Source organism: Taudactylus pleione, unplaced genomic scaffold, assembly GCF_031769625.1.
Source record: "Taudactylus pleione unplaced genomic scaffold, aTauple2 ptg000239l, whole genome shotgun sequence".
Lineage (NCBI taxonomy): Eukaryota > Metazoa > Chordata > Amphibia > Anura > Myobatrachidae > Taudactylus > Taudactylus pleione.
Window position 1 is genome coordinate 599,883 of NW_028284641.1, and position 27,859 is coordinate 627,741.

General features: G+C 47.6%; 1 protein-coding gene across 3 annotated transcripts in view; it reads left to right on the top strand.

Moving 5' to 3' along the window:
- Nucleotides 1–22,826, top strand: part of FANCD2 (FA complementation group D2) — a 251,017-nt gene extending 228,191 nt beyond the window's left edge. For all 3 annotated transcript variants that reach the window (XM_088479530.1, XM_088479531.1, XM_088479532.1), the window contains 2 exons: nucleotides 7,233–7,325; nucleotides 22,216–22,826. In XM_088479530.1, coding sequence (XP_088335656.1) covers nucleotides 7,233–7,325; nucleotides 22,216–22,278 — 156 coding nt within the window. In that variant the 3' untranslated portion in view covers nucleotides 22,279–22,826. The remainder of the gene's footprint in view (nucleotides 1–7,232; nucleotides 7,326–22,215) is intronic.
- The last annotated feature ends 5,033 nt before the right edge of the window (nucleotides 22,827–27,859 follow it).

Consider the following 27,859-nt stretch of genomic DNA (forward strand, 5'->3'; position numbering starts at 1 on the left):
ATACACAGTACAGGTGTTATTATACAGTGCTAGGTACCTGTCATACACAGTACAGGTGTTATTATACAGTGCTAGGTACCTGTCATACACAGTACAGGTGTTATTATACTGTGCTAGGTACCTGTCATACACAGTATAGGTGTTATTATACAGTGCTAGGTACCTGTCATACACAGTACAGGTGTTATTATACAGTGCTAGGTACCTGTCATACACAGTACAGGTGTTATTATACAGTGCTAGGTACCTGTCATACACAGTATAGGTGTTATTATACAGTCCTAGGTACCTGTCATACACAGTATAGGTGTTATTATACAGTCCTAGGTACCTGTCATACACAGTACAGGTGTTATTATACAGTCCTAGGTACCTGTCATACACAGTACAGGTGTTATTATACAGTGCTAGGTACCTGTCATACACAGTATAGGTGTTATTATACAGTGCTAGGTACCTGTCATACACAGTACAGGTGTTATTATACTGTGCTAGGTACCTGTCATACACAGTATAGGTGTTATTATACAGTCCTAGGTACCTGTCATACTTAGTATAGGTGTTATTATACAGTCCTAGGTACCTGTCATACACAGTACAGGTGTTATTATACAGTGCTAGGTACCTGTCATACACAGTATAGGTGTTATACCAGGGGTGGGCAGTTATTTCGGCAGGGAGTACATTTGGCAGGTTCCCCCGAGGGCTGTAAGTGGTGAGCCGTACCTGTTACATAGAAACATAGAAGGTGACGGCAGATGAGAACCACTTGGCCCAGCTAGTCTGCCCTATTTCATTTATCCTTTTGGCAACTTCAACCCTATTTGCTCCTTAGCTCTCTCTTATGTTCAACCTTATGCCTCGTGTTCTTGTACATTCCCCCGCCAGTATATATGTGTATGTATGTGTGTGTATATATATATATATATATATGTGTGTATATATATATATATATATATATATATTTATTTCTCCTTCATCCACTAGGGGACACTGGGGAGCTTCATGGCAATGTGGTATAGACGGTGGTAGAGTAGAGCCTGGTACTTTAAAAATCTAAAAGTATGACTGGCTCCTCCCCCTCTATGCCCCATCAGCCCCAGTGTTTAGAATGTGCCCGAGAAGAGCCCGTGCACATGGGACTGTTTTCAGCCCTATAGCTTAATTAAATATAAAGAGCTAAGAAAAAAGCATGAGGACTGCTGCTGTGGCAATCTGCCTGCACCGCGGGAGTCGCCAGGGTGGGTATCGGTCACCCTTATGGAGACTCAGCGGGGCCCGCCACAGCTGAAGCCGGCTTGTGTCCGGGTCCCTGCACTTTCCCCTCGCTGCCCAGCAACTCTGGCGCAACAGCAGACGGTGAGTATAACACTCCTCTCCTGATTAGCGGGAGAGGTGTTAATAGAAGCTGGGCAGTGACATTGTCACTATAGGTGCCTCTGTGGAGAAACTAACAGTAGCCGTGCCGGGGCTTTTATTGTAGAAGCCCCAGCAACGGCGTTACTGGGGGCACTTAGACACCGCTTCAGCGCAGCTGCCTACTTGCAGCACCGGTGCTTGTTAGAGACTGCACCGGCGCAGGGGAAAGGGAGATCCCTTGAACAACAAGCCGCATCAGCGCGGCTCTCAGGCTTGCCACGCCGGTGCTTTACGGTAGCTCCGGCGCTGGCTATTCTCTCCACACGGCCGCTAAAAGTCGCCATACCGGGGATATGGGGGGCGGAACTTACTGACGTCGTGGCTCTATTCCCAGAGAGCCATGCGCTGCCTCCTCCTTCCTCCTGCCCAGCGGTATTGGCGCGCTCTGCACACTAGGAGCGGCGCCATCTTCTGCTAGAGACGCTCAGGGTGCTAGCCCACATTCCCAGCTCCAGCTAGAAAGGGTCTGTGAGTTCTGCAGGGGGGTTGCATTATGTTATTAAATCCTCCCCATCTGTCCTACATTGTATAGCGGGATTTTCACCTTATAATTTGAGTAGCATTATTATTGAAATTCTGCTCCTCCCCATCTGTTGCTCCGACTGCCTGCCTCGGTTTGCACATTGAACTATGGCGCTGATTCAGAGCCGCTCGCTCTGACAGAGCTGCTCACTCTGAATCAGGGCCGGGCTATTTTTATTTTTGAACGGCCTCCTGGCCATCGCGACCATCGGGCTTGCGACGAGACCCTTGTGTTAGGGTCTCGTTGCCGCAAGCCGCAGAGAGATTTCGGCTCTAACAGAGCCGAAATCTCTCCCACTATTGAGTTCACATGGGAACGCCTCCGTTTGGGCAGCCACTCCCCCGGCCCGCCCACTCCCCCGGTTCCGAGTCTCGCAAAAAAAGGGGGCGTGCTGTCGATGTTGAGTGACAGCACGCCCCCTTTGTTGCGAGACCCGGAGCGACGGAGTGCCCGTCGCTATCCGGGTCTCGCGCATGCGCACGACGGAACCGGCTCCGTCGTGCGCATGTGCACTGGCCCACCATCGACCCGGTAGCGAGCGCACAGCGCTTGCGACCGGGTCCGAATCAGACCCTGTGTGTGTGGCTTGTCTGTGAAAATGTCTTCCAAGGCCACAGATAAGACTGCTTCACAGAAACTGTATGCCTGCACTAGGTGCAGAAAGAAATGTACCCATGCCCGATCTGAAAGGTTATCCCTGTGCGAGGCTTGTGAGGCGGATAGTACGAACACAGCACATACTGTCACGCCCTCTTTAATAGATCATTTGACAGGGGTCATGGCACAACTTACATCAGAATTAGCCGCTTCACGTAGGGAACGGCTGCCAGAGATAGTCCTGGTACCTCTCACCCTTCCTTTCTTGATACAGAACCAGCGTGGGCTTACGAACTAACCCGCTCCGTGGTTAGCCTTACCTAGATTATGGGTTCTGCGTCTAAGTCTCCTGAGGCCGCGGTAAGACGGCCGTCCAAAAAGAGGACACTTCCAGTGGTTCTCCAGTCGGATGAGGATTCAGAAGCAAATCACTCTTCTCAGGAGGAAGGGGAGATGCTAGACAGATCTGATATAGAGGCTGCTTCGCAGGGAACCGGAAGCATCGCAGGGTATCGAAGCGCTTAACCTGGCTGTGAGGGCGGTACTTCACATTTCTGACCCGGAGATACTAGAATCATTGGATGATTTTTTTATTTGCAAAGAAACAGAAGTCTTCGGGTACCTTTCCGGTTTCCGGTAAGTTAGATGAACAGATGGCAGCGGGATGGCAGAATCCAGACCGTAAGTTCTAGATCCCTAGGTGGTTTTTCTCCCTTTATCCCTTTCCTACAGAGAATAGAAGGCGATGGGAGAAGCCGCCATCTGTGGATTCTTCGGTGTATCATTTATGGAAGAGGACCACACTTCCAGTCCCAGGAGCTACTACGTTGAAGGAAAGCTCAGAGCGGAAATTTTAAACTACGTTAAAATCCATTTATACTGGGGCAGGTGCACTTCTCAGACCGACCTTGGTTGGTTCTTGGGTCAACAGCGCAGTGGAGAAGTGAGCGGAACAGTTGGTGGAAGGTTTAAAGTCAAACACTCCACGGATAGATATGATTATCTTATACTTGGGAGAAGCCTTCTAGAGATATCGTCCAGGTAGGAGCTAGAATCTCTGCTTCGGCCATTGCTGCTCGCCGAGCACTCTGGCTTCGTGCTTGGCGGTTGAAGCTCTTCCCTTCACAAGCGGCATTTTATTTGGTCCAGAGTTGGACAAGTGGATCTCGCTGGCCACTGGAGGTACGAGTACTTTTCTACCTACATCAGCACCTCCACCACATCGCTCGTTTAAAGGGCTTTCTTTTTGCTCCTTTCGAGCTCCAGCGAGAATTTAAAGCCGACCTCAAGGTTCATCTTCAGCAGGTCGAGGAGGTCATGCCAGAGGACGTCAGATGGCCAGTTCCCGCCATCCAGATCCCAAGCCAGCAGATAAACCTGTGTCATGACGGGCTTCCATCTCACCTCGGGGATTCCAAGGTGGGTGCTCGTCTCCAGTGCTTCTCGGAGGCTTGGAGGCAGACTCGATCCGACAAGTGGGTGCGGAGTCTGGTATCTCATGGATACAAGGTCGAGTTTGCCTTCACTCCTCCAGTGCAGTTTTGCACAACAGGGTTCCCTATCGATCTTTTGAAATAACGTGTTGTGTGTCAGGTGATCAACAAACTTCTGCTAGCCGAAGTTCTGGTTCCGGTGCCGTTGGCACAAAGAAACATGGGGTTTTACTCAAACCTTTTTGTGGTTCCGAAGCCGGATGGGTCAGTCAGACTCATTCTAAATCTCAAGTCCTTGAACCATTATCTCTCCTTTCACAGATTCAAGATGGAGTCTCTTCATTCGGTGATTGCAGGATTAGAAGCCGGAGAGTTTTTGGTGTCATTAGACATCAAGGATGCCTATCTGCATGTTCCGATTTGGGAGTCTCACCAGGCTTTCCTCAGATTTGCCATCAGGGAGATTCATTACCAATTTCAAGCCCTGCCATTCGGTCTCGTCTATTCCCAAAGTATTCACCAAGGTGATGGCCATAATGGTAGCTCATCTGCGCTCTCAAGGAGTAACGATTGTCCCGAACCTAGACGACTTGCTTATCAAGGCTCATTCGGCAGGAGTCCTTCTGCGCCATGTGTCTCTTACACATCAGATTCTCATACAACACGGCTGGATTGTCAACTTCCAGAAGTCTCAATTGATGCCGTCGCAGAAACTTACATTTCTGGGTATGATTCTGGACACAACCCTACTTCGGATCTTTCTGCTTATGGACAAGGCCATAGTCATTCAGGAGCTGGTTCGTTTGGTGCTCTGACCCAGACAAGTGTCAGTGCATCTTTGTATTCGCCTCCTAGGGAAGATGGTTGCCTCCTTAGAGGCCATCCAATTTGGCAGATTTCACACCAGAACTTTTCAATTAGATCTTATGTCTCAGTGATCGGGGTCACACCTACATATGCATCGGCTGGTGCGTCTGTCTCCTCAGACCCGCGTATCCCTACTATGGTAACTCTGGATGGACCATCTGATAGCTGGTCGACGCTTCGGAATTTGGAATTGGACCCTGGTAACCACGGATGCCAGCCTCCATGGATGGGGAGCTGTGGTCTTGGACAGTCACTTCCAGGGATGTTGGTCGCTGCAGGAATCCCTCTTACCGATCAACTTTCTCTAACTGCGGGCAGTCTACAGGGCCTTGATACAGGCTGCTCCTCTACTACAAGGCATTCTGGTCCGGAAACAATCCGACAACGCCACGGCCGTGGTGTACATAAATCGACAAGGGGGAACTTGCAGTAGTCAGGCAATGAGAGAGGTCAGTCGCATTCTTCTATGGGCCGAAAGACACTTAAAGGCCATCTCCGCAGTCTTCATTCCGGGAGTCGACAACTGGGAAGCAGACTACCTCAGTTGTCAGGATCTTCACCCCGGGGAGTGGTCTCTGCATCCCGAGGTCTTCCTTCAGCTAGTTCACAGGGAGGCCACAGATCGATCCTATGGTGTCCCGGTCAAATTGGCAGCTTCCACTTTACTGCTCCAGGACCAGGGATCCAGCAGCGGTGGGAGTGGATGCTTTACTGATTCCTTGGCCGTACAGCCTTGTCTACCTGTTCCCACTTCTTCCTCGAGTTCTCAAGCGGATCAAACGCGAGTCGTCCACAGTCATCTTAGTAGCTCCGGATTGGCCTCGTCGAACTTGGTATTCAGATCTCCTACTCCTTCTAGTAGACGAACCTTGGCCCCTTCCACTGCGGTCAGATCTTCTGCAGCAGGGTCCGCTCGTATACCCGGATTTAAGTCGGCTTCGTTTGACGGTGTGGCTGTTGAGACCGCCATCCTAAGACGCCAGGGTGTTCCGAGGGCGGTCATTCCTACCATGCTTAGAGATCGGAAACCAGTTACATCTGCGCATTATCATCGCATTTGGAAGGCTTATATATCTTGGTCGGAGAGTTGTGGATATTCCACTTCTTCTTTTCAGTTGCTGCGTCTTTTTCTTCAAAAAGGACTTGACGCAGGATTACGTCTGGGATCGCTTAAAGTGCAGATTTTTGCTCTTTCCATTTTTTTCCAGACCTGAACCTCATCTTATCCTTCCTGTAGTCATCCACGTTTGAACTTTTGAAGGACGTGGATTTGAAATATTTAACTTGGAAGTTGGTCCTTTTATTATCCCTAGCTTCGGCTAGGCGAGTGTCGGAACTTTGTCCTGCCGTTCCCCTTACTTAATTTTTCACGATGATCGGGCGGAACTGCGCACCCGATCTTCTTTTTTGCCTAATGTGCTCTCAGCCTTTCACCTGAATCAGCCGATTGTGGTGCCGGCCTTGTTGGATTCTTCTGGGGGTTCTCACTCCCTAGATGTTGTACGGGCTCTTCGAGTTTGTGGCCCGTACTGAAAGTTTACGTAAATCTGAGGCTTTGTTCGTTCTTTATGACACCACTCGGCGTGGCTGGCCTGCGTCTAAGCAGGCCTTGTCCAGGTGGATTCGTCTGACCATTTGTCAGGCTTATGTGGCTTCTGCTTAACCTCCGCCTGTGTCCATCTCTGCGCATTCTATGAGCTCCGTGGGTACTTCTTGGGCGGCACGTAGGGGTGTCTCTGCTTCTCAGCTTTGTCGGGCAGCTTCGTGGTCGATGGTACATACCTTTCTACGTTTCAACAAATTTGACACTTTTGCGGCGTCTGCTTCCAGTTTTGGTCGCAGTGTGTTGCAGGTTGTTCCGCACTCCCCCCCCCCCCCCCCAGGAGGGTAGCTTTTGGACGTCCCCACTGTCATGAAGCTCCAGTGTCCCCTAGTGGATGAAGGAGAAAACAGGATTTTGGTACTTACCGTTAAATCCATTTCTCCGATTCCACAAGGGAAACTCGACACCCAGCCAGGGCTTCTTACCTGCTTCCCAGTCTTTTGTTCTGCTGTAGTTCTGTTGCAGATTGGTCTGTGCTAGTTGTGTGACTGTTTATCCTGCAGATTGGTGTTTTCCTACGGTGTGTTGGTCTGTTTGGCCTGAGTGTTCTTACTCCTTCTCTGCTGTTCTGTCTGGTTTCCGTCTCCTCCTGGACTCAGTTCTTAAAATTGGGGCTGATGGGGCATTGAGGGGGAGGAGCCAGTCACACTTTTAGATTTTTAAAGTGCCAGGGCTCTACTCTACCACCATCTATACCCCACTGTCATGAGGCTCCAGTGTCCCCTGTGGATTCGGAGAAATGGATTTAACGGTAAGTACCAAAATCCTGTTATATGCTTGTCTTTTTCAGGGTGAGGAAATCTTATCACAAACCTCACAGGAAAGCGAGACAGAAGAGGACCAAGAATCGCAGCTCCCCGCCGAGGAACAGGAGGCAGAACAGGTACAGTATATAGAGGATCCTTGTGTTGTCCTGTACAGTGAGAGGATGGTTTATAGGGCTGGGGAGGTGGAGCATTAGTACAGGCTCAGTATAGAGGATTCTTGTGTTGTCCTGTACAGTGATGGAATGGTTTATAGGGCTGGGGAGGTGGAGCATTAGTACAGGTACAGTATAGATGATCCTTGTGTTGTCCTGTACAGTGATGGGATGGTTTATAGGGCTGGGAATGTGGAGCATTAGTACAGGTACAGTATAGAGGATTCTTGTGTTGTCCTGTACAGTGATGGGATGGTTTATAGGGCTGGGGAGGTGGAGCATTAGTACAGGTACAGTATAGATGATCCTTGTGTTGTCCTGTACAGTGATAGGATGGTTTATAGGGCTGGGAATGTGGAGCATTAGTACAGGTACAGTATATAGAGGATCCTTGTGTTGTCCTGTACAGTGAGAGGATGGTTTATAGGGCTGGGGAGGTGGAGCATTAGTACAGGCTCAGTATAGAGGATTCTTGTGTTGTCCTGTACAGTGATGGAATGGTTTATAGGGCTGGGGAGGTGGAGCATTAGTACAGGTACAGTATAGATGATCCTTGTGTTGTCCTGTACAGTGATGGGATGGTTTATAGGGCTGGGAATGTGGAGCATTAGTACAGGTACAGTATAGAGGATTCTTGTGTTGTCCTGTACAGTGATGGGATGGTTTATAGGGCTGGGGAGGTGGAGCATTAGTACAGGTACAGTATAGATGATCCTTGTGTTGTCCTGTACAGTGATAGGATGGTTTATAGGGCTGGGGAGGTGGAGCATTAGTACAGGTACAGTATAGAGGATCCTTGTGTTGTCCTGTACAGTGATGGGATGGTTTATAGGACTGGAGAGGTGGAGCATTAGTACAGGTACAGTATAGAGGATCCTTGTGTTGTCCTGTACAGTGATGGGATGGTTTATAGGGCTGGGGATGTGGAGCATTAGTACAGGTACAGTATAGAGGATCCTTGTGTTGTCCTGTACAGTGATAGGATGGTTTATAGGGCTGGGGAGGTGGAGCATTAGTACAGGCTCAGTATAGAGGATTCTTGTGTTGTCCTGTACAGTGATGGAATGGTTTATAGGGCTGGGGAGGTGGAGCATTAGTACAGGTACAGTATAGATGATCCTTGTGTTGTCCTGTACAGTGATAGGATGGTTTATAGGGCTGGGAATGTGGAGCATTAGTACAGGTACAGTATAGAGGATTCTTGTGTTGTCCTGTACAGTGATGGGATGGTTTATAGGGCTGGGGAGGTGGAGCATTAGTACAGGTACAGTATAGATGATCCTTGTGTTGTCCTGTACAGTGATAGGATGGTTTATAGGGCTGGGAATGTGGAGCATTAGTACAGGTACAGTATATAGAGGATCCTTGTGTTGTCCTGTACAGTGAGAGGATGGTTTATAGGGCTGGGGAGGTGGAGCATTAGTACAGGCTCAGTATAGAGGATTCTTGTGTTGTCCTGTACAGTGATGGAATGGTTTATAGGGCTGGGGAGGTGGAGCATTAGTACAGGTACAGTATAGATGATCCTTGTGTTGTCCTGTACAGTGATGGGATGGTTTATAGGGCTGGGAATGTGGAGCATTAGTACAGGTACAGTATAGAGGATTCTTGTGTTGTCCTGTACAGTGATGGGATGGTTTATAGGGCTGGGGAGGTGGAGCATTAGTACAGGTACAGTATAGATGATCCTTGTGTTGTCCTGTACAGTGATAGGATGGTTTATAGGGCTGGGAATGTGGAGCATTAGTACAGGTACAGTATAGAGGATCCTTGTGTTGTCCTGTACAGTGATGGGATGGTTTATAGGACTGGAGAGGTGGAGCATTAGTACAGGTACAGTATAGAGGATCCTTGTGTTGTCCTGTACAGTGATGGGATGGTTTATAGGGCTGGGGATGTGGAGCATTAGTACAGGTACAGTATAGAGGATCCTTGTGTTGTCCTGTACAGTGATAGGATGGTTTATAGGGCTGGGGATGTAGAGCATTAGTACAGGTACAGTATAGAGGATCCTTGTGTTGTCCTGTACAGTGATAGGATGGTTTATAGGGCTGGGGATGTGGAGCATTAGTACAGGTACAGTATAGAGGATTCTTGTGTTGTCCTGTACAGTGATGGGATGGATTATAGGGCTGGAGAGGTGGAGCATTAGTACAGGCACAGTATAGAGTATCCTTGTGTTGTCCTGTACAGTGATGGGATAGTTTATAGGGCTGGAGAGGTGGAGCATTAGTACAGGCACAGTATAGAGGATCCTTGTGTTGTCCTGTACAGTGAGAGGATGGTTTATAGGGCTGGAGAGGTGGAGCATTATTACAGGTACAGTATAGAGGATCCTTGTGTTGTCCTGTACAGTGATAGGATGGTTTATAGGGCTGGGGAGGTGGAGCATTAGTACAGGTACAGTATAGAGGATTCTTGTGTTGTCCTGTACAGTGATAGGATGGTTTATAGGGCTGGGGAGGTGGAGCATTAGTACAGGTACAGTATAGAGGATTCTTGTGTTGTCCTGTACAGTGATGGGATGGTTTATAGGGCTGGGGAGGTGGAGCATTAGTACAGGCACAGTATAGAGGATCCTTGTGTTGTCCTGTACAGTGATGGGATGGTTTATAGGGCTGGGGAGGTGGAGCATTAGTACAGGTACAGTATAGATGATCCTTGTGTTGTCCTGTACAGTGAGAGGATGGTTTATAGGGCTGGAGAGGTGGAGCATTAGTACAGGTACAGTATAGAGGATCCTTGTGTTATCCTGTACAGTGATGGGATAGTTTATAGGGCTGGGGAGGTGGAGCATTAGTACAGGCTCAGTATAGAGGATCCTTGTGTTGTCCTGTACAGTGAGAGGATGGTTTATAGGGTTGGGGAGGTGGAGCATTAGTACAGGTACAGTATAGAGGATTCTTGTGTTGTCCTGTACAGTGATAGGATGGTTTATAGGACTGGAGAGGTGGAGCATTAGTACAGGTACAGTATAGCGGATCCTTGTGATGTCCTGTACAGTGATGGGATGGTTTATAGGACTGGAGAGGTGGAGCATTAGTACAGGCTCAGTATAGAGGATCCTTGTGTTGTCCTGTACAGTGATAGGGTGGTTTATAGGGCTGGGGAGGTGGAGCATTAGTACAGGCTCAGTATAGAGGATCCTTGTGTTGTCCTGTACAGTGATGGGATGGTTTATAGGGCTGGGGAGGTGGAGCATTAGTACAGGTACAGTATAGAGGATTCTTGTGTTGTCCTGTACAGTGATGGGATGGTTTATAGGGCTGGGGAGGTGGAGCATTAGTACAGGTACAGTATAGAGGAGCCTTGTGTTGTCCTGTACAGTGATGGGATGGTTTATAGGGCTGGGGATGTGGAGCATTAGTACAGGTACAGTATAGAGGATCTTTGTGTTGTCCTGTACAGTGAGAGGATGGTTTATAGGGCTGGGGAGGTGGAGCATTAGTACAGGCTCAGTATAGAGGATTCTTGTGTTGTCCTGTACAGTGATGGAATGGTTTATAGGGCTGGGGAGGTGGAGCATTAGTACAGGTACAGTATAGAGGATCCTTGTGTTGTCCTGTACAGTGATGGGATGGTTTATAGGACTGGAGAGGTGGAGCATTAGTACAGGTACAGTATAGAGGATCCTTGTGTTGTCCTGTACAGTGATAGGATGGTTTATAGGGCTGGGGATGTGGAGCATTAGTACAGGCTCAGTATAGAGGAGCCTTGTGTTGTCCTGTACAGTGATGGGATGGTTTATAGGGCTGGGGATGTGGAGCATTAGTACAGGTACAGTATAGAGGATTCTTGTGTTGTCCTGTACAGTGATGGGATGCTTTATAGGGCTGGAGAGGTGGAGCATTAGCACAGGTACAGTATAGAGGATCCGTGTGTTGTCCTGTACAGTGATGGGATGGTTTATAGGGCTGGGGAGGTGGAGCATTAGTACAGGCACAGTATAGTGGATCCTTGTGTTGGCCTGTACAGTGATGGGATGGTTTATAGGGCTGGGGAGGTGGGGCATTAGTACAGGTACAGTATAGATGATCCTTGTGTTGTCCTGTACAGTGAGAGGATGGTTTATAGGGCTGGAGAGGTGGAGCATTATTACAGGTACAGTATAGAGGATCCTTGTGTTATCCTGTACAGTGATGGGATAGTTTATAGGGCTGGAGAGGTGGAGCATTAGTACAGGCACAGTATAGAGGATCCTTGTGATGTCCTGTACAGTGATGGGATGGTTTATAGGGCTGGGGAGGTGGAGCATTAGTACAGGCTCAGTATAGAGGATCCTTGTGTTGTCCTGTACAGTGAGAGGATGGTTTATAGGGTTGGGGAGGTGGAGCATTAGTACAGGTACAGTATAGAGGATTCTTGTGTTGTCCTGTACAGTGATAGGATGGTTTATAGGACTGGAGAGGTGGAGCATTAGTACAGGTACAGTATAGCGGATCCTTGTGATGTCCTGTACAGTGATGGGATAGTTTATAGGGCTGGGGATGTGGAGCATTAGTACAGGTACAGTATAGAGGATCCTTGTGTTGTCCTGTACAGTGATGGGATAGTTTATAGGGCTGGGGAGGTGGAGCATTAGTACAGGTACAGTATAGCGGATCCTTGTGATGTCCTGTACAGTGATGGGATAGTTTATAGGGCTGGGGAGGTGGAGCATTAGTACAGGTACAGTATAGCGGATCCTTGTGATGTCCTGTACAGTGATGGGATAGTTTATAGGGCTGGGGAGGTGGAGCATTAGTACAGGTACAGTATAGAGGAGCCTTGTGTTGTCCTGTACAGTGATGGGATGGTTTATAGGGCTGGGGATGTGGAGCATTAGTACAGGCTCAGTATAGAGGATCCTTGTGTTGTCCTGTACAGTGATGGGATGGTTTATAGGGCTGGGGAGGTGGAGCATTAGTACAGGTACAGTATAGAGGATTCTTGTGTTGTCCTGTACAGTGATGGGATGGTTTATAGGCTGGGGAGGTGGAGCATTAGTACAGGTACAGTATAGAGGATTCTTGTGTTGTCCTGTACAGTGATGGGATGGTTTATAGGGCTGGGGAGGTGGAGCATTAGTACAGGCTCAGTATAGAGGAGCCTTGTGTTGTCCTGTACAGTGATGGGATGGTTTATAGGGCTGGGGATGTGGAGCATTAGTACAGGCTCAGTATAGAGGATTCTTGTGTTGTCCTGTACAGTGATGGGATGGTTTATAGGGCTGGGGAGGTGGAGCATTAGTACAGGTACAGTATAGAGGATCCTTGTGTTGTCCTGTACAGTGATGGGATGGTTTATAGGGCTGGGGATGTGGAGCATTAGTACAGGCTCAGTATAGAGGATCCTTGTGTTGTCCTGTACAGTGAGAGGATGGTTTATAGGGCTGGGGAGGTGGAGCATTAGTACAGGCTCAGTATAGAGGAGCCTTGTGTTGTCCTGTACAGTGATGGGATGGTTTATAGGGCTGGGGATGTGGAGCATTAGTACAGGCTCAGTATAGAGGATTCTTGTGTTGTCCTGTACAGTGATGGGATGGTTTATAGGGCTGGGGAGGTGGAGCATTAGTACAGGTACAGTATAGAGGATCCTTGTGTTGTCCTGTACAGTGATGGGATGGTTTATAGGGCTGGGGAGGTGGAGCATTAGTACAGGCTCAGTATAGAGGATCCTTGTGTTGTCCTGTACAGTGAGAGGATGGTTTATAGGGCTGGGGAGGTGGAGCATTAGTACAGGTACAGTATAGAGGAGCCTTGTGTTGTCCTGTACAGTGATGGGATGGTTTATAGGGCTGGGGAGGTGGAGCGTTAGTACAGGCTCAGTATAGAGGATTCTTGTGTTGTCCTGTACAGTGATGGGATGGTTTATAGGGCTGGGGATGTGGAGCATTAGTACAGGCTCAGTATAGAGGATCCTTGTGTTGTCCTGTACAGTGAGAGGATGGTTTATAGGGCTGGGGAGGTGGAGCATTAGTACAGGTACAGTATAGAGGAGCCTTGTGTTGTCCTGTACAGTGATGGGATGGTTTATAGGGCTGGGGAGGTGGAGCATTAGTACAGGTACAGTATAGAGGATCCTTGTGTTGTCCTGTACAGTGATGGGATGGATTATAGGGCTGGGGAGGTGGAGCATTAGTACCGGCTCAGTATAGAGGATTCTTGTGTTGTCCTGTACAGTGATGGGATGGTTTATAGGACTGGAGAGGTGGAGCATTAGTACAGGTACAGTATAGAGTATCCTTGTGTTGTCCTGTACAGTGATGGGATGGGTTATAGGGCTGGGGAGGTGGAGCGTTAGTACAGGCACAGTATAGAGGATCCTTGTGTTGTCCTGTACAGTGATGGGATGGATTATAGGGCTGGGGAGGTGGAGCATTAGTACAGGTACAGTATAGAGGATCCTTGTGTTGTCCTGTACAGTGATGGGATGGTTTATAGGGCTGGGGAGGTGGAGCATTAGTACAGGCTCAGTATAGAGGATCCTTGTGTTGTCCTGTACAGTGAGAGGATGGTTTATAGGGTTGGGGAGGTGGAGCATTAGTACAGGTACAGTATAGAGGATTCTTGTGTTGTCCTGTACAGTGATGGGATAGTTTATAGGGCTGGAGAGGTGGAGCATTAGTACAGGCACAGTATAGAGGATCCTTGTGATGTCCTGTACAGTGATGGGATGGTTTATAGGGCTGGGGAGGTGGAGCATTAGTACAGGCTCAGTATAGAGGATCCTTGTGTTGTCCTGTACAGTGATGGGATGGTTTATAGGGTTGGGGAGGTGGAGCATTAGTACAGGTACAGTATAGAGGATTCTTGTGTTGTCCTGTACAGTGATAGGATGGTTTATAGGACTGGAGAGGTGGAGCATTAGTACAGGTACAGTATAGCGGATCCTTGTGATGTCCTGTACAGTGATGGGATAGTTTATAGGGCTGGGGATGTGGAGCATTAGTACAGGTACAGTATAGAGGATCCTTGTGTTGTCCTGTTCAGTGATGGGATAGTTTATAGGGCTGGGGAGGTGGAGCATTAGTACAGGTACAGTATAGAGGAGCCTTGTGTTGTCCTGTACAGTGATGGGATGGTTTATAGGGCTGGGGAGGTGGAGCATTAGTACTGGTACAGTATAGAGGATCCTTGTGTTGTCCTGTACAGTGATGGGATGGATTATAGGGCTGGGGAGGTGGAGCATTAGTACAGGCTCAGTATAGAGGATTCTTGTGTTGTCCTGTACAGTGATGGGATGGTTTATAGGACTGGAGAGGTGGAGCATTAGTACAGGTACAGTATAGAGGATCCTTGTGTTGTCCTGTACAGTGATGGGATGGTTTATAGGGCTGGGGAGGTGGAGCGTTAGTACAGGCTCAGTATAGAGGAGCCTTGTGTTGTCCTGTACAGTGATGGGATGGATTATAGGGCTGGGGAGGTGGAGCATTAGTACAGGCTCAGTATAGAGGAGCCTTGTGTTGTCCTGTACAGTGATGGGATAGTTTATAGGGCTGGGGAGGTGGAGCATTAGTACAGGCACAGTATAGAGGAGCCTTGTGTTGTCCTGTACAGTGATAGGATGGTTTATAGGGCTGGGGAGGTGGAGCATTAGTACTGGTACAGTATAGAGGATCCTTGTGTTGTCCTGTACAGTGAGAGGATGGTTTATAGGACTGGAGAGGTGGAGCATTAGTACAGGTACAGTATAGAGGATCCTTGTGTTGTCCTGTACAGTGATGGGATGGATTATAGGGCTGGGGAGGTGGAGCGTTAGTACAGGCTCAGTATAGAGGATTCTTGTGTTGTCCTGTACAGTGATGGGATGGTTTATAGGGCTGGGGAGGTGGAGCGTTAGTACAGGCTCAGTATAGAGGATTCTTGTGTTGTCCTGTACAGTGATGGGATGGATTATAGGGCTGGGGAGGTGGAGCGTTAGTACAGGCTCAGTATAGAGGATTCTTGTGTTGTCCTGTACAGTGATGGGATGGATTATAGGGCTGGGGATGTGGAGCATAAGTACAGGCTCAGTATAGAGGATTCTTGTGTTGTCCTGTACAGTGATGGGATGGTTTATAGGGCTGGGGAGGTGGAGCATTAGTACAGGTACAGTATAGAGGATCCTTGTGTTGTCCTGTACAGTGATGGGATGGATTATAGGGCTGGGGAGGTGGAGCGTTAGTACAGGCTCAGTATAGAGGATTCTTGTGTTGTCCTGTACAGTGATGGGATGGATTATAGGGCTGGGGAGGTGGAGCATTAGTACAGGTACAGTATAGCGGATCCTTGTGTTGTCCTGTACAGTGATGGGATGGATTATAGGGCTGGGGATGTGGAGCATTAGTACAGGTACAGTATAGCGGATCCTTGTGTTGTCCTGTACAGTGATGGGATGGTTTATAGGGCTGGGGATGTGGAGCATTAGTACAGGCACAGTATAGCGGATCCTTGTGATGTCCTGTACAGTGATGGGATGGATTATAGGGCTGGGGATGTGGAGCATTAGTACAGGTACAGTATAGCGGATCCTTGTGTTGTCCTGTACAGTGATGGGATGGTTTATAGGGCTGGGGATGTGGAGCATTAGTACAGGTACAGTATAGCGGATCCTTGTGTTGTCCTGTACAGTGATAGGATGGATTATAGGGCTGGGGATGTGGAGCATTAGTACAGGCACAGTATAGAGGATCCTTGTGTTGTCCTGTACAGTGATAGGATGGTTTATAGGGCTGGGGATGTGGAGCATTAGTACAGGCTCAGTATAGAGGATTCTTGTGTTGTCCTGTACAGTGATGGGATGGTTTATAGGGCTGGGGAGGTGGAGCATTAGTACAGGCTCAGTATAGAGGATTCTTGTGTTGTCCTGTACAGTGATGGGATGGTTTATAGGGCTGGGGATGTGGAGCATTAGTACAGGCTCAGTATAGAGGATTCTTGTGTTGTCCTGTACAGTGATGGGATGGTTTATAGGGCTGGGGAGGTGGAGCATTAGTACAGGTACAGTATAGAGGATCCTTGTGATGTCCTGTACAGTGATGGGATGGTTTATAGGACTGGAGAGGTGGAGCATTAGTACAGGTACAGTATAGAGGATCCTTGTGTTGTCCTGTACAGTGATGGGATGGTTTATAGGGCTGGGGATGTGGAGCATTAGTACAGGCTCAGTATAGAGGATTCTTGTGTTGTCCTGTACAGTGATAGGATGGTTTATAGGGCTGGGTATCTATGTACAGTGCTGGAGTCATGCATTATGTGAGGCGTTACAGTATGGATGGTATATATGTACAGCGCTGGAACTATGCAGTGTATGGGGAGGTACAGTATGGACGGTATATATGTACAGTACTCGAGTTACTATATACTGTAGGCATTTACAGTATGGATGGTATATATGTACAGTGCTGGAGTCATGCAGTGTATGGGGAGGTACAGTATGGATGGTATACAGTCAGGTGCATAAATATTGGGACATTGACAGAATTTTCATATTTTGGCCTCTAATCACCACGACAATGGCTTTGAAATGAAACAAACAAGATGTGCTTTACCTGCAGATTTTCAGATTTAATTTGAGGGTAATTACATCCAAATCAGGTGAACAGTGTAGGAATTACAACGGTTTCTATATGTGCCTCCCACTTTTTAAGGGGCCAAAAGTAATGGGACTATCAACTGAAAAGCTATTTCATGGACAGGTGTGGGCTATTCCCTCGTTATTTCATTATCAATTAAGCAGGTAAAAGGTCTGGAGTTGATTCTAGGGGTGACATTTGCATTTGGAATCAGTTGCTGTCAACTTTCAATATGAGATCCAAAGAGCTGTCACTATCAGTGAAGCCATCATTAGGCTGAAAAATCAAAACAAACCCATCAGAGAGATAGCAAAAACATTCGGTGTGGCCAAATCAACTGTTTGGAACATTCTTAAAAAGAAAGAATGCACCAGAGAGCTCAGCAACACCAAAAGACCCGGAAGACCACGGAAAACAACTGTGGTGAATGACAGAAGAATTATTTCCCTGGTGAAGAAAAACCCCTTCACAACAGTTGGCCAAATCAAGAACACTCTCCAGGAGGTAGATGTATATGTGTCAAAGTCAACAATCAAGAGAACACTTCACAAGAGTGAATATAGAGGGTTCACCACAAGATGTAAACCATTGGTGAGTCTCAAAAACAGGAAGACCAGATTAGAGTTTGCCAAACAACATCTAAAAAAGCCATTACAGTTCTGGAACAACATCCTATTGACAGATGAGACAAAGATCAACTTGTACCAGAGTGATGGGAAGAGAAGAGTATGGAGAAGGAAAGGAACTGCTCATGATCCAAAACATACCACCTCATCAGTGAAGCATGGTGGTGGTAGTGTCATGGCGTGGGCATGTATGGCTGCCAATGGAACTGGTTCCCTTGTATTTATTGATGATGTGACTGCTGACAAAAGCAGCAGAATGAATTCTGAAGTGTTTTGGGCAATATTATATGCTCATATTCAGTCAAATGCTTCAGAACTCATTGGACGGTGCTTCACAGTGCAGATGGACAATGACCCGAAGCATACTGCAAAAGCAACCAAAGAGTTTTTTAAGGCTAAAAAGTGGAATGTTCTGCAATGGCCAAGTCAGTCCCCTGACCTGAATCTGATTGAGCATGCATTTCACTTGATGAAGACAAAACTGAAGGGAAAATGCCCCAAGAACAAGCAGGAACTGAAGACATTTGCAGTAGAGGCCTGGCAGAGCATCACCAGGGATGAAACCCAGCGTCTGGTGATGTCTATGCGTTCCAGACTTCAGGCTGTAATTGCCTGCAAAGGATTTGCAACAAAGTATTAAAAAGTGAAAGTTAGATTTAGGATTGTTTAGTTTGTTCCATTACTTTTGGCCCCTTAAAAAGTGGGAGGCACATATAGAAACCGTTGTAATTCCTACACCGGTCACCTGATTTGGATGTAATTACCCTCAAATTAAATCTGAAAGTCTGCAGGTAAATCACATCTTGTTTGTTTCATTTCAAAGCCATTGTGGTGGTGAATAGAGGACAAAATATGAAAATTCTGTCAATGTCCCAATATTTATGCACCTGACTATATATGTACAGTGCTGGAGTCACACAGTGTATAGGGAGGTACAGTATGGATGATATATATATATGTACAGTACAGGAGTCATGCAGTGTATGTGGTGGTACAGCATGGATGGTATATATGTACAGTGCTGGAGTCACGCAGTGTATGGGGAGGTACAGTATGGATGGTATATATGTACAGTACTGGAGTCACGCAGTGTATGGGGAGGTACAGTATGGATGGTATATATGTACAGTACTGGAGTCACGCAGTGTATGGGGAGGTACAGTATGGATGGTATATATGTACAGTACTGGATCACGCAGTGTATGGGGAGGTACAGTATGGATGGTATATGTGTACAGTACAGGAGTCACGCAGTGTATGTGGAGGTACAGTATGGATGGTATATATGTACAGTACTGGAGTCACGCAGTGTATGGGGAGGTACAGTATGGATGGTATATATGTACAGTACTGGAGTCACGCAGTGTATGGGGAGGTACAGTATGGATGGTATATATGTACAGTACTGGAGTCACTCAGTGTATGGGGAGGTACAGTATGGCTGGTATATATGTACAGTGCTGGAGTCACGCAGTGTATGGGGAGGTACAGTATGGATGGTATATATGTACAGTATACTGGAGTCACGCAGTGTATGTGGAGGTACAGTATGGATGATATATATGTACAGTACTGGAATCACACAGCATATGGGGAGGTACAGTATGGATGGTATATATGTACAGTGCTGGAGTCACGCAGTGTATGGGGAGGTACAGTATGGATGATATATATGTACAGTACTGGAGTCACGCAGTGTTGTGGGGAGGTACAGTATGGATGGTATATATGTACAGTATACTGGAATCACACAGCATATGGGGAGGTACAGTATGGATGGTATATATGTACAGTATACTGGAGTCACGCAGTGTATGGGGAGGTACAGTATGGATGGTATATATGTACAGTACTGGAGTCACTCAGTGTATGGGGAGGTACAGTATGGCTGGTATATATGTACAGTACTGGAGACACGCAGTGTATGGGGAGGTACAGTATGGATGGTATATATGTACAGTATACTGGAGTCACGCAGTGTATGGGGAGGTACAGTATGGATGGTATATATGTACAGTACTAGAGTTACGCAGTGTATGGGGAGGTACAGTATGGATGGTATATATGTACAGTATACTGGAGTCACGCAATGTATGGGGAGGTACAGTATGGATGGTATATATGTACAGTATACTGGAGTCACGCAGTGTATGGGGAGGTACAGTATGGATGGTATATATGTACAGTATACTGGAGTCACGCAGTGTATGGGGAGGTACAGTATGGATGGTATATATGTACAGTATACTGGAGTCACGCAATGTATGGGGAGGTACAGTATGGATGGTATATATGTACAGTATACTGGAGTCACGCAGTGTATGGGGAGGTACAGTATGGATGGTATATATGTACATTATACTGGAGGTACAGTATGGATGGTATATATGTACAGTATACGGGAGTCATGCAGTGTATGGGGAGGTACAGTATGGATGTAATATATGTACAGTACTGGATCACGCAGTGTATGGGGAGGTACAGTATGGATGGTATATATGTACAGTACTGGAGTCACTCAGTGTATGTGGAGGTACAGTGTGGATGGTATATATGTACAGTATACGGGAGTCACGCAGTGTATGGGGAGGTACAGTATGGATGGTATATATGTACAGTACTGGAGACACGCAGTGTATGGGGAGGTACAGTATGGATGGTATATATGTACAGTACTGGAGTCACGCAGTGTATGGGGAGGTACAGTATGGATGGTATATATGTACAGTACTGGAGACACGCAGTGTATGGGGAGGTACAGTATGGATGGTATATATGTACAGTACTGGAGTCACGCAGTGTATGGGGTGGTACAGTATGGATGGTATATATGTACAGTACTGGAGTCACGCAGTGTATGGGGAGGTACAGTATGGATGGTATATATGTACAGTATACTGGAGTCACGCAGTGTATGGGGAGGTACAGTATGGATGGTATATATGTACAGTATACTGGAGTCACGCAGTGTATGGGGAGGTACAGTATGGATGGTATGTACAGTACTGGAGTCACGCAGTGTATGGGGAGGTACAGTATGGATGGTATATATGTACAGTATACTGGAGTCACGCAGTGTATGGGGAGGTACAGTATGGATGGTATATATGTACAGTATACTGGAGTCACGCAGTGTATGGGGAGGTACAGTATGGATGGTATGTACAGTACTGGAGTCACGCAGTGTATGGGGAGGTACAGTATGGATGGTATGTACAGTACTGGAGTCACGCAGTGTATGGGGAGGTACAGTATGGATGAACAAGGTACATCCTTTCGGCCCCTTTCCCCGTTGGCAGCGCTGGAGCCTGTCGGTAAGGGTGGAATACATTTGCTCACTTTGGTCGATGTGCCATTTATCTGTCAGTGGTCTAATTGATTATAGTCAGGCTATTATTCGGCATTGCACTAGTTACTGGGGCTGCACACGCTGCATTATCCGGCCAGTGTTCTATTTAGCACTGGATATAATGGGGAGAGCAGGTGAAATGTGTCTGTATATATGGGATGATTGATAGCGGGGGAAGATTTGTATTTGCTGAGAGGTGCTGGGTACCTGGAGGGTGGATTGGCTGCGAGTTTGGAAGCGGTTAATTCGTCGGCTCTCCGTGCAGGTGTTGGTGACGTAAGCCCTAAGTAAGGCCGGTGTGGTTGGTTACCGCCAGCACAGGCACCCGCGTGTAATATATACTGTATGGACTCTTTATTTTTAAACATATTAGAAAGATGAGACCGTACCACGATGACCTACGCAGAGGTTTATTAGTATAGATTTATCCACCTGCTTATAGGATATATCACCTATACTGTAACACAACACAATCAATAAACAATGGTAAGGACGCATCAATTATACAGCAAAACTGTCTCCTCTATTTCTCCTTATATTAGAGAGAGAATAAGACAGAAAAAAAATTAGAGGAAAGGAGAGAGAGGGGGAACCAGACTGGCGAGGGCCACGGTAACACGGCCCGGCAGGCAGGGGACAGGGACCATATGTCAGATAACCACACCAGAAAGTGGTCAACTAAATGCAGGGGAGTCTGGAATTAGGAGATCCAAGGCTCCCAAACCTTCACATACGTTGTAGAGGAGCCCCTCAGTATGCTAGTGATGTATTCCATGGAGTGGCTATGCCATATGTTGGCTATGATCAGATCCATAGTAGGAGCTTCAGGTGTCTTCTATGCTGAAGCAATGAGGCATCTGGCTGCCAAAACCATGTGAGTAAAAGGAGAGTTATGGTAAATCTTACCTACGTTACCTCTTTCTTCAAAGTCCATATGGTCCACAGGGAGACATTGTAGGTGGGACCTGGAGGACCGGACACCAATAGCAAAGCTTTTCAATCCCAGGATGCTCCGGTCCATCCCCTTATACCCCGCCCACAGCCTGAGGGCACGTCAGTTTTGGTAACAAGCCCGAGGCAGGAGCACTGTGTGTGTTAGGCCACATTTGGCCTGTAGAATATTTTGCTTCCACTTTATTGTATTTCCAGCTTCTGTTACAGTAACAACTTCTCCCTCTGATTTAGAATTTTGTATAAGACTTTGGCTCTGCATAGTATGCTGGGAGTACAGCCATTATTAATGTTATATAAGAAACGGATTTCTGATTACGTACATAGTCTGTGTTATGTCGTCAGCACAATGTTCGCCGTCTAGTAAATTCTATATACCGGGTTTCCCTGTAGGAGGAAGAGAGCGAAGGAAGTGACCAGGAGCCAGAAAACCAAGAGGAGGAAGAGTCCGATTAGCAGGGGGCTGTGTATAACAGCGTATGTCTCCTATAAATCTATGTATTGGTCCACAGAACGTGGAAAATCAGGAATACAACTGACACACGTCACCGTCATTTCTCGAGTTCTAATATTCTAAGCAATAGACACAAATTCTGTTCTGTGTCTGTTATGTGAAATCTGAGCTCATCCCGGGAACACTGTATAGTTATTGTTACCGCTGAAGAGCAGCATTTGCACTTGTTCTATGTATTTATAGAGGGTTGATGTCATTAAAGCTTTTCCACGTGAAGATCATCTGTTTATATACGAGAGTGCTGATATTAGCCAGGGAAGAACATTGTGGGGAAATGTGGCTTTGTGTGTGTGAGTGCTACTGAGAACAGCCATATATAAGAGTTTCTGTACTTGGTCAGAAGTGAAGAATGAATATTTAATCCGGTACCTTTGTAATATGAAGCTGATAAAGGGAGCAGTACAAAGACACGTTTCTTGCTGCTTTCAGCTACATTTCATATATTACAACCACCTGTTTAATAAACCTAAGAAATGCATAATGTAGTAATGTTGACATTTCTGAATTACGTACAAGGTATTTCTCATGCTGTATATGTCGTTTTTTAAATTGAGTGATTTTTTGAATGAATATTTGCAGTGCATGAAAAACGGCTGCCAGTAAGGACTCATCATGAGCTACAGGGGAGGTAGTCAGGAAGCTTCCCGACAGCCAAATCCTGGCATGGGACTAATGATACGCCTCTAAATATGGACACCTATCACTAGCCCCACGCCGAAATCCCGACGCCCGGCTTACCGAGCATAGGTAAGCCGGGCATCGGGAGGTGATAGCCGCGGAGGGGGAGGGTTAGGTTTAGGGACTCCCGGGGGGGTCTTAGGGTTAGGCACCCCCCCCCCCCCAGGAGGGTTAGGGTCAGGCTAGGGGAGCGGCGGGTTAGAGTCAGGCACCCCAGGGGGGAGGTTAGGGTTATGCACCCCTAAGGGAGGGTTAGGGGGGAGAGGGGAGGGTTATGCACCCCTAAGGGGGAGGGAGAGGGGAGGGTTAGGGGTCTTACCTCTGTCGGGATCTTCATGTGCCGGACCTTCCAGCATCGGTATTTCATCCGCCAGGCTTAGGTCCAGCGGTAATTCATACCGATTCCGAGCTACAGATGGGTCCTCTGGAGGAGAGGGGGGGGCTCTGTCAGACACCTCCATACTTCTCTAATGCATGTAAAATGTTATTCATACTAAACCAAATTTACCCCAAGGGTGCCAGGGAAATGTTTACCTGGGTGCTGTTTCTCTTACATCCATGGGGCGCACTGCAGGATATATTGGGGATATAGAACGATGACAGGGCCTTGGGCATTTTAAAGTTACCTTCCAAAAGCTCAAGTTCTTCCCCCTCTCTACCCTAGAAACCCTCCATGAAGCTCTGGCAGCCACAGCGCCATCAGTGCGGGATGTATCAATCACCAATGGCAGTGGTCCGTTTTCTGAGGTTCTCCGCAATGCACAAGATGGATCCCTGTGTGTATTCTCACAGTGCGACCCGTGGTACAGCACTTCCTATAGGATTCTATGGGGCTCCCACGTGCCCGCATGCAGCAATCCATGGAAAGCGCACATTTCCGGAGCTTGTGCCCAATCGGCTTGGCCTGTAGACTCCTATGGCCTCTCATCATAAAAGGACACTGGCAGGTAAGTATTCCTGACTAACGGCGATCAGAAATGCCGGACTGCAGGCGAATAGTGAGGAGATACTAAATACGTCTCCAGGTATGGTACAAGAGAGAGACCGTAATTAGATGGACAATGTCTAGGTAGACACCAGATGTTAGACAGTCAATAGGTCGACAGGGACAAAAGGTCGACATGATTTTTTTTTTTTTTAGCCCTAATCTTCACCCTAACCCTCCCTTCTGGTGCCTAACCGTCGTGGTAGGTGCCTGACCCTAACTCTCCGGTAAGTGCCTAATCCTAACCCTCCCTCCTGGTGTCTAACTGTCTGGGTAAGTGTCTAGCACTCCAGTAAGTGCCTAAAGAAAAACAAAAGCATGTGTCGACCATTTTCATGTTGACATTTTGACCCAGTTGACCATTTGTACCAGTCGAACTTCTTACATGTCGACCTTTCGTCCCTGTCAACCTACTGACTAACATCTGGTGTCTATCTAATTACTGTCTATAGTCCAGAACCCCATGTCTCCCTAGGACTTTTTAATTTATCCGGTAACCCTCCCTTTGCCGACACCTGCAGAGCCGCAGCACTGGCTGGATGCATGGAGCTGGCAGTCTTCCATGGAGTTCCTAGTCTAAGAGCAGAAGTGCTCCAAAGGCTCAATCTGGATGCTAACATGTCGACACCTGGCTGCCCTCACCTGTCCTCAATAGCCTGGAAGGACTTCCTTGTACAGAGACCATTCCCCAGGATAGAGGATCAGACTGCTGGAGATCCAGGCTTCCCAGGCTGGGCGGCACGCTGTTCTCCAGCAGCAATGCTTCTGAGGGTGCTCTAGCAGCTGATTCTGCCAGCATGGGACACAGACATTCTCAGTATGGCAGAGGGACCAGTGTGGCTCATGCCTCCAAGGCCCAATCTCACGGCCCTTCACTAGAGTCTACCTCGGCTGGCTTTGTGCCGTGATCATCAGAGCAAAAGGTTTTCTAACGGTGCGATGTGGACCATGCCCAGGGATAGGAAGAATGACCAGATTTACACCTCCTGGAGTGAAGGGACCAGTTAGTTAAAGCTCTTTTTAAGGTTCAGACCTCAGTCACTTGTTTCTATCAGATAAAACTGTCTCCTAGCCAGAAGTGCAGAGCTTGTTACCGTTAATGGCATGCACTCTCCTGCAGAAATCGTTTACCTACAGGTCATATCTGTACGCCATGGTGAGATTGGTGGGGTCTGGTGATGACGGCGTTCTATTGGCTATCACCACAGCTAGGAGAGCTTAGGAGCTGGGGAGCTCTGTGTGTAGGTCTCCAGTCCTAGTCTTTCATGATGATAGAGCAGTTCTTAGGCACATACCATCCATTTAACCCACACTGGCCTCCATGTTGCATCTATATCAGATCATTTTCCAGCTTCAGACTGAGATAAATCTCCACAGTAAGATGGTTCTCTGGACGATACAGGGCATTATGGAGCTATGTCCATAGGACCTGAGAACTGCGCTGGATGAATAACTTGTTAGTCCTTTGTGATGTCCAAAAGAGTAGCGTCTAAACTGACCATCGTCATTGGTGATTCATTGGGACATAACAGCCTCTCCGTGAAAATGTGGACATTATATAGGGGTAAGAGCACAGGCCTGCACGTGACAGGGGCAGTGACATGATGTGACAGTTATATAGTGGGAGGAGCATATCCCCAGCAGCACAGAGTATATCAGGAGATGAGTGATGTGTTAGGACAGGGCTGCATGTGACTGGTAGTGACATGATGTGAGGAGGGGAATGGAGGCAGCAGGAAGCCACAGGCTGAGAGTTATATAGTGGAAGTAGCAGGATCTCCCAGCAGCATAGTGGGAGCAAGGTCCCCAGCAGCACAGAGTATATCAGGAGATGAGTGATGTGTTAGGACAGGGCTGCATGTGACGGGTAGTGACATGATGAGGAGGGGAATGGAGGCAGCAGGAAGCCACAGACTGAGAGTTATATAGTGGGAGGAGCAGGGTCCCCAGCAGCACAGAGTATATCAGGAGATGAGTGATGTGTCAGTGAGGACAGGGCTGCATGTGGCAGGGGCAGTGACATGATGTGAGGAGGGGAAAGGAGGCAGCAGGAAGTCACAGACTGAGAGTTATATAGTGGGAGGAGCAGGGTCCCCAGCAGCACAGAGTATATCAGGAGATGAGTGACGTGTTAGTGAGGACAGGGCTGCATGTGACGGGCAGTGATATGATGAGGAGGGGAATGGAGGCAGCAGGAAGCCACAGACTGAGCGTTATATAGTGGGAGGAGCAGGGTCCCCAGCAGCACAGAGTATATCAGGAGATGAGTGACGTGTTAGTGAGGACAGGGCTGCATGTGACAGGGGCAGTGACATGATGAGGAGGGGAATGGAGGCAGCAGGAAGCCACAGACTGAGAGTTATATAGTGAGAGGAGCAGGGTCCCCAGCAGCACAGAGTATATCAGGAGATGAGTGACGTGTTAGTGAGGACAGGGCTGCATGTGATGGGCAGTGACATGATGTGAGGAATGGAATGGAGGCAGCATGAAGCCACATACTGAGAGTTATATAGTGGGAGGAGCAGGATCCCCCAGCAGCACAGAGTATATCAGGAGATTAGTGATGTGTCAGTGAGGACAGGGCTGCATGTGACAGGGGAAGTGACATGATGTGAGAGTTATATAGTGGGAGGAGCAGGGTCCCCAGCAGCACAGAGTATATCAGGAGATGAGTGATGTGTCAGTGAGGACAGGGCTGCATGTGGCAGGGGCAGTGACAAGATGTGAGGAGGGGAAAGGAGGCAGCAGGAAGTCACAGACTGAGAGTTATATAGTGGGAGGAGCAGGGTCCCCAGCAGCACAGAGTATATCAGGAGATGAGTGATGTATTTGTGAAAACAGAAGCAGTGACATGATGTGAGGAGAGGAATGGAGGCAGCAGGAAGCCACAGACTGAGAGTTACATGAGTATATCAGATAAGTATGCTGATGTTGAGGTAGGCTCAGTAGAAAATCCACTATTTATGTTTGTTACATGATCCAGAGTGGTAGTAAATTTGGTTCAGTACATATTTCGGTCTGTCACCAGGTAGAAATGAATGGAAACCCTAAGATGAGTCCTCTCTCTAATGATGGAGGTGGTCCTAGTCTGCAGGGTACATGAAGATTATCCCCCCAATCTCGCTACCCTATGTATTACGTTTCTCACACCTCTTAGCGCCTGATTCAGCAGAGGACACTAATGCGATCGTAGCTACGATTTCGTACAGAACGCAGCTGTGAAAATATGCTAATGCCTGCCAAGCCCGTCCACCATAAAGACGCCCGCTGCTACCTTCTCACATCCGTCCAAAGTCGCTCTTTTGCGTAAACATTGGTACCAAAGACGTACATCGCGCAGTCATGCAGCATTTATAAGAAGTCTGACCAGACGCATACACTGCAGGTCTCCTCGCATGTAGAGCTCCCGTGCTGTGTATCCAATCGCCATGGCTAATTTATGCACGCCCTTGAGACAGCGTTCAAACGGACAGACACACCTGCGTTTCCAAAGTCACCACCCCCTGGCGCTCACTTTGCGATGGATTCCTCTGTGCTTCCGTAATCACAATGTGAATGCTGCGCAGTGCGACGGCAATCGCTCATTCTGCGTCCGTAATCGCCATTGCATCTGCTCTGAATCAGGCCCTTAGAATATAAGATCATTTGGTGCAGAGTCCTCGTTACCTTCTGTCTCACGTCATGGGATGTAATATATGTTTATAACGAGGGCTCTCACTGCACAGCGCTACGTAGTGTGCTGGAACTTTATAAATACGGGGTGATAATACGGATACACAGATTACCCAGGTTCCCAGCGGACAGGGAAAGGACAGGACAGCGGGCTCTGTGCGTCTTACATTTTATACTGAGCTGGAGAA